The 6998-nt window shown below is 50.6% G+C and overlaps 1 protein-coding gene across 1 annotated transcript; it reads left to right on the plus strand.

Annotated features, from left to right (window-relative positions):
* The first annotated feature begins 2730 nt into the window (after positions 1–2730).
* CCT8L2 (chaperonin containing TCP1 subunit 8 like 2) lies at positions 2731–6446 on the plus strand. Its single transcript, XM_019959361.2, has one exon. The coding sequence runs from the start codon at positions 4779–4781 to the stop codon at positions 6381–6383; it is 1605 nt and encodes a 534-aa protein (XP_019814920.2). The 5' UTR covers positions 2731–4778; the 3' UTR covers positions 6384–6446.
* Positions 6447–6998: the final 552 nt, after the last annotated feature.

A 6998-nucleotide genomic window follows, 5' to 3' on the forward strand; every position in this document is an offset into this window, starting at 1 on the left:
GGTGCTCCCCTGTGTGTGTGTATTCTCTTCTTGTAAGGGATATTAGATTAATGGTCTACCCTCCACCAGTATGACCTCATCTCTATTAATAATTACATCCACAACAATCCTACTTCCAAATGAGGTCACATGCTGAGGTTTTGGGAGAGAATGTGAATGCTGGAGGGCAGGGGTGGGGTGGGAATATTCAACGCAGTCTAACCACCAAACAGCCTATATTGATGCCTACCCATCTTAGCAGATCATGGTGTATATTGTTAGAAATTTGTATATGAGTCAACTGCATGCAAGCTCTTCTTGATGCACACAAAAGTTGTTTACATTATTTTACATGGAATCAACTTATCCAAATAAATAAAATCAAAGTGAATTTAACAACGATGGTGTCCACATAGTAACAGAGTTGAGATTCAGTAGTTCCATGGTTGGTTTGATCTGTGTAGAAGTACATCAAAAAATTTCAGTTCAGAGCTTCCTTGGTGGCTCAGTGGTTAAGAATCCACCTGCCAACACAGGAGACACAGGTTCGATCCCTGGTCTGAAAAGATCACACATGCGGTAGAACAGCTAAGCCCATGCACCACAGCTACTGAGCTCTCGTGCTACAACTACTTAAGTCCATGTGCCCTAGAGCCTGTGCTCCGCAATGAGAGGCCACACCAAGGAGAAGCCCAGGCACTGCAAGAAAGAGTAGCCCTCGATCGCCCCAACTAGAGAAAAGCCCGTGCAGCAACAAAGACCCAGCACAACCAAAAATAAATATGGACATGGAACTTACAGCCCCGCATCAGCCTTCAAGTTGAATTCTAAATTCCTCAGCATGGCTCACTAGGCCCTCTAGAGTCCCTGCCACCCTCCAGCCAAAGTGCTGTTCTTCCTTTCATGCACCACACCATGAACTCCAGTCTTCAGGACTATTTTTGGTGGGCTCCAAACCTCACCAGGCTGTCCCAGCCCCTCCCACCCCGCCAGCCCTTGGCCAATTCCCACTTCTTTTTTCCCCCCCCTTCAGCTTTCTGTTGTTGTTGTTTTAGTCTGACTCTTTTGCAACTCTTTTGCGGGACTGTAGCTTGCCCGCCAGGCTCCTCTGTCCCTGGGATTTCCTAGACAAGAATACTGGAGCGGGTTGCCATTTCCTCCTCCAGGGGATCTTCCTGACCCAGGGATCAAACCCACGTCTCCTGCATCAGCAGGCAGATTCTTTATCGCTGAGCCACCTGAACAGCCCTTCAGCTCTCTTTAGACTTCACCTCACCCTGACCACCATTCTCCCCATAATGAAGGTTGCAGTTCCCCTCGATGCTTCTACAATACCTGTGCTCTCCTCATCACAGCTCTCCTAGCTGGTAATGAATGGCCCCCTTAGCTGTCTGCTTCCCAGCCTAAGTCCACAGGAGACCACCCCTCACGTCTGCCTTATTCACCGTCTACCCCTATGACTCAGCAGAGGCCCAAGAGAGTGGCTGAATAAGTAAAATAAATGGGAAAATGTTACTTTTAAGAAATACAGCTAAGATGATCCCTTCAGTTCAGTTCAGTTCAGTCGTTCAGTCGTGTCCAACTCTTTGCGACCCCATGAATCGCAGCACGCCAGGCTCCCTGTCCATCACCATCTCCCGGAGTTCACTCAAGCTCATGTCCATCGAGTCAGTGATGCCATCCAGCCATCTCATCCTCTGTCATCCCCTTCTCCTCCTGCCCCCAATCCCTCCCAGCATCAGAGTCTTTTCCAATGAATCAACTCTTCGCATGAGGTGGCCAAAGTACTGGAGTTTCAGCTTTAGCATCATTCCTTCCAAAGAACACCCAGGACTGATCTCCTTCAGAATGGACTGGTTGGATCTCCTTGCAGTCCAAGGGACTCTCAAGAGTCTTCTCCAACACCACAGTTCAAAAGCATCAATTCTTCAGTGCTCAGCTTTCTTCACAGTCCAACTCTCACATCCATATGTGACCACTGGAAAAACCATAGCCTTGACTAGACGGACCTTTATCGGCAAAGTAATGTCTCTGCTTTTTAGTTTGCTATCTAGGTTGGTCATAACTTTCCTTCCAAGGAGTAAGCATCTTTTAATTTCATGGCTGAAATCACCACCTACCGTGATTTTGGAGCCCCCAAAAATAAAGTCTGACACTGTTTCCACTGTTTCCCCAACTATTTCCCATGAAGGGATGGGACTGGATGCCATGATCTTTGTGTTCTGAATGTTGAGCTTTAAGCCAACTTTTTCACTCTCCTCTTTCACTTTCATCAAGAGGCTTTTTAGTTCCTCTTCACTTTCTGCCATAAGGGTGGTGTCATCTGCATATTTGAGGTTATTGATATTTCTCCAGGATGATCCCTTACAGGAGTATTTAACTTTAAAAAAGAAACTATTTATATCAAGGTATACAAGTATACACGGATACTTTGCTACATTTTGTTGGTCTTTACATTTTACTTCGCTATAAGGAAACAAGCCAGTCATCTTTGCCCCCTGTAACCAGCATTCCATACGTGACACTCTTCTCAGCGTTACTGGCTTTCAGAACCGGGGTGTGGAGGATCACACCTTTTCTAATGGAGTCTCTTAAATCTAAAAAGGTAAAATAGTTGCCCACGGTCTTCCGAGAACATAGTATGTCCTAAGAGAGACTTCTCATCCAAGATAATATCAAGGGGAAAATTATTACAGTAAATCATATACAATATGTATCATGTAACCCACTTATGTTGGAGAAGGCAATGGCACCCCACTCCAGTACTCTTGCCTGGAAAATCCCAAGGACGGAGGAGCCTGGTAGGCTGCCGTCTATGGGGTCGCACAGAGTCGGACACGACTGAGCGACTGAACTGAACTGAACCCACTTATGTAAAACTGTGTAAATCCACAACAATCAGTATATACATATGGGCATAATGTAATACTGTTCATCAAAATATAAACAAATACTGTCTCTGGGCTGGGATTCCAAATAAGGTTTACTTTCTTTGTTGTTTTTCCTTATAGTTGTGTGATGAATGGCTATTATTTTTACAAAAGGAATCAAGTTGCTTTTCAAAGAAAAATTTTTCTCCAAATTTATCTTTTTTAGCTTTAATTGTATTTAACGTTCATGTGACATCCTTTTCCTTTTCTTTATTACTATCCATTTGTCTGTGGAAATATTAAAACAACACTCACCAAACTACCACCAATCCTGCCTGGTATAATCAGTTTCAGAGTTCTAGTTTTTAGAAGTTTTCCTTTTTCATTCGCCATTAATTGAAGTAAAAACAGTTTTTCCAAATGAAAAATGGCTTTTCTCTCTTTCCCTAATTTTTTTTAAATTATTTTATATCAGAGTATAGCTGATATTGCTATAGTTTCAGGCGGACAGCCAAGGGACTCAGCCAGACGTACCCATTCTCCTCCAAACTCCCCTCCCATCCAGGCTGCCACGTAACACTGAGCAGAGTTCCCTGTGCTGTACAGTAGGACCTTGCAGGTGATCCATTTTACAAGCAGTGTGTATACCAAACTCCTTAACGATCCCTTCCCTTCATCCTTCCCGGCTGGTAACCATGAATTCCTTCTCTACGTCTGTGACTCTGTTTCTGTTTTGTGAATAAGTTCATTTCTGTCATTTCTTTTTAGGTTCCCGGATGTCACAGGTCTTTCCCTAATCTTAACAGCTAGGTTCATCACCGCCAGCTAGCACCCCAACACCTAAGGAAGCTGTACCCATGTGGCACCAGTCTCTTTGCCGCACCGGTCTCACATGCCTGCCATCTTTGTGTCCCCAGTACACTGAACTATGAGCTGGATGCTTGTAAATACTTGTTACACAGACTAAAAAAGAAGCAATCATTACTCCAGGAGGTGCCACTTGCAGAAAGGAAGGAGCAGGAGAAGGAAGAGAGGGAGGTCGGAAGAAGGGAGCTCAGATTCTAAGGGCAGAGGGGGAGGGTGGCAGGCCCAGTCTCGCTTGCTCTGCTTTCCCGCCTTCCCGTTCACTCTCACTCCTCTGCGACCATGTCTATTGGTCTGCAGGCTGTTGGCCTCTTCCCCTCCCTTGTCTTGACCTGCCTTTGCCAGGTCAGTCACTGTCACTGGGAAGACTTGTCCTATGCTGGGCAGGTTCTCACTCCTGCAGCTTGAAAGACAAACAGGCCAGCAGACACCTTAAGGAACCTGATGAGGATAAGGTAGCCGAAGAGGCCTGGGCACACAGGTAACTGAGGTGGTTAGGGTTACAGAGTACTGCACAAAAAGTAAACAAAACTATTTCCTTCTCAAAACAAACAAACAAACAAACAAACCCCCAACCAACCAAACAGGAGCCACAGCATCACCCAGAATCTGAAGAGAGTGGGTGTTTTCCTTTGGTTTTCTCTTCTCTGTCCTCATCTGTTGTCTTGAAAGTTTAAAAGAAACTCCGGGGCCGCGGGCACCGGTGTCCTTTCTCTGCTGGACAACAAGCCTGACAGCCGCCTGCCCCAGAGCCTCCCAACTCATGGTCCGTCCTTCTGTGACCTCATTCCCTGCCTGGTTCCGTGTGCCACTCTGTGACTTAATCGAGGTAAGATCTGTTTCAGCACACAAGCTCCAGAGGCCCCGCAGGCTCGTTCCTTTGCAGATAACTCGGGGGCGTGGGGGTGGTTTTAGGGCTGAGGTCTCAGCAGATCACCCTTGTGCCTACTTTTCCAGAGACTGCTTTTCCCTCTGACCCCTGGAGAGCCTTCAAAGATCGCCTCTCTGGCCGCCTCGCGGCTGTTCTAGCGCGTGTGTGCGGCCCGCTGGGCCCCCGCGCGCGCCATGGACCGCAGAGCTCCTCCAACTGCGCCGGAGCTGCCCGAGCGGCTGCCGGCTGAGGAGAAGCACCTGCTGAGCAGCCTGGCCGCGGCAGACACCTTGGCCCGAGTCCTGCGGCCCTGCTACGGGCCCCAGGGGCGGCAGAAGCTCCTGGTCACCGCCAAAGGAGACACTGTGCTCACGGGGCACGCCGCGGCCATCCTGCGGGCGCTGGAGCTGGAGCACCCGGCCGCCCGGCTGCTACGGGAGGCGGCGCAGGGCCAGGCGGAGCAGAGCGGCGACGGCGCGGCCTTCGTGGTCCTCCTGGCCCAGGCGCTGCTGGCACAGGCTGAGCGCCTGCTTCGGGCCGGCCTGCCGCGCGCCCAGCTCCGCGAGGCCTACGCGGCGGTGGCCGCAGAGACGCTGGCCCTGCTGCCGTCGCTGGCTGTCCGCGCGCTGGGGCCCCTGGAGGACCCGGTCTGGGCGCTGCGCTCGGTCATGAACACGCACGCGCTCTGGCGCACCGACCACCTGGCCGGGCTGGTGGCGCGTGCGTGCTGGGCCACGCGGGAGCTGGACGGCGGCTTCCGGCCGGAGCGCGTGGGCGTGTGCGCGCTGCCCGGCGCGCAGCAGGAGGACTCGTGCCTGCTGCCCGGCCTGGCCCTGCCGGGCAAGCCCTGCGGCCAGGTGACCATGGTGCTCAGTGGTGCCCGCGTGGCTCTCTTGGCCTGCGACTTCGGGCCCGCCCGCCCCCTTGCTCCGGCCACCGCCCGGCTCTCCAGCCCCGATGACCTGATCCGGTTCCGGAAAGGCAGCGAGAGTCTGATAGAAAAGCAGGTGGCCCAGCTGGCCGCTGCGGCTAACGTGGTCGTGGTCTCGGGGGACATCGACGAGAAGACCCTCACGCACGCGGACAAGTACGGCCTCATGGTGATCCAGGTCGCGTCCCGGCGGGAGATGGTTTATCTGAGTGAGGTGCTGCGCACCCCTCTGACGCCTTACCTCGTTCCTCCGCTGGAGCCAGGGAAGTGTCAGAGGGTGTACGGGCAGGAGCTGGGAGAAGCTTTGGCCGTGGTGTTTGAGTGGGAGAGTACAGGAACCCCTGCCCTCACCTTGGTCCTCAGGGGGGCCACCGCCCATGGGCTGCGGGGGGCCGAGCAGGCCGCCTACAGCGGCATTGACGCCTACTTCCAGCTGTGCCAGGACCCCAGACTGCTCCCCGGAGCTGGGGCCACAGAGATGGCCCTGGCGAAGATGCTCTCAGAGACAGGGACCAAACTGGAAGGGCCCAACGGCCCCACCTTCCTGGCGTTCGCCCAGGCCCTGCAGTCTCTTCCGGAAACCTTGGCAGAGAACGCGGGCTTAGCTGTCCCTCACGTGATGGCAGAAATGAACGGAGCTCACCAGGCTGGAAACTTCCTCATAGGAGTGGGGGTCGAGGGGATAATAAATGTGGCCCAGGAAGAAGTGTGGGACACCCTGATAGCCAAAGCCCAAGGACTTCGAGCCGTGGCTGACGTGGTTCAACAGCTCCTGACTGTTGATGACGTTGTCTTGGCCAAGAAAAGTCCCGCATGTCCGCAGGACCCGAATCCTGAACCCAAGAAGAGGAGTGCCCGTCCCCTGTGAGAAAAACGGAGCCCTTGGAACAAATAAGTGGTAACATCCTTAATAAAGTGGGGTCGCTAAGAAGGGCGTTGCCACCCCAAAAAATGATTGCTTGCCTTGTGTTGCCTCCAAGCTTGGTGCTATTTGAGTCCATTTCTTTAGATAAAAACAACATATAAAGAACCACAAGCAGAGTCCTTCTTCTTGATTTACTTCCTTTCAGATTCTTGGCTTTTTTCGTTTCCTGTTTCTCTCCATCAGGTTCTGTTCCTTCCCTCCAAGAAAAGCAAGATTCAATTCCATTAAAGATTTTTAAATTGAGTAACTGGGTTTGGGGAATGTGAAAAAAAAAAAAAAAAAGCAGGTATCTTTTCTCAACTATTTTGAGTATTCCTGCATGAATTCTAATATATGTGAATTTCTATCCAGATGTCACTTTAACAATCTGAGAACATCAGTTTCAGCTTAAAGGAGTGACCACTCATTTCTGTTGTGATTATTTGGGAAAAGGGAGAATATTAAGGCAAAAAAAATCAATGTAAAAGAAAAAAAATGAGGTGGGAGGCAACTATTTTTAAAAAGCATCCTTGGCATGTATAACAAAAGGTAAGAACACACTCTTTAGAACCACACACA

This window comes from Bos indicus, chromosome 4 (genome assembly GCF_029378745.1).
Source record: "Bos indicus isolate NIAB-ARS_2022 breed Sahiwal x Tharparkar chromosome 4, NIAB-ARS_B.indTharparkar_mat_pri_1.0, whole genome shotgun sequence".
NCBI classification, from domain to species: domain Eukaryota; kingdom Metazoa; phylum Chordata; class Mammalia; order Artiodactyla; family Bovidae; genus Bos; species Bos indicus.

Excerpts from the sequence above, each read along its gene's own strand:
- CCT8L2 (XM_019959361.2), top strand. The coding sequence starts at position 4,779 with ATGGACCGCAGAGCTCCTCCAACTGCGCCGGAGCTGCCCGAGCGGCTG.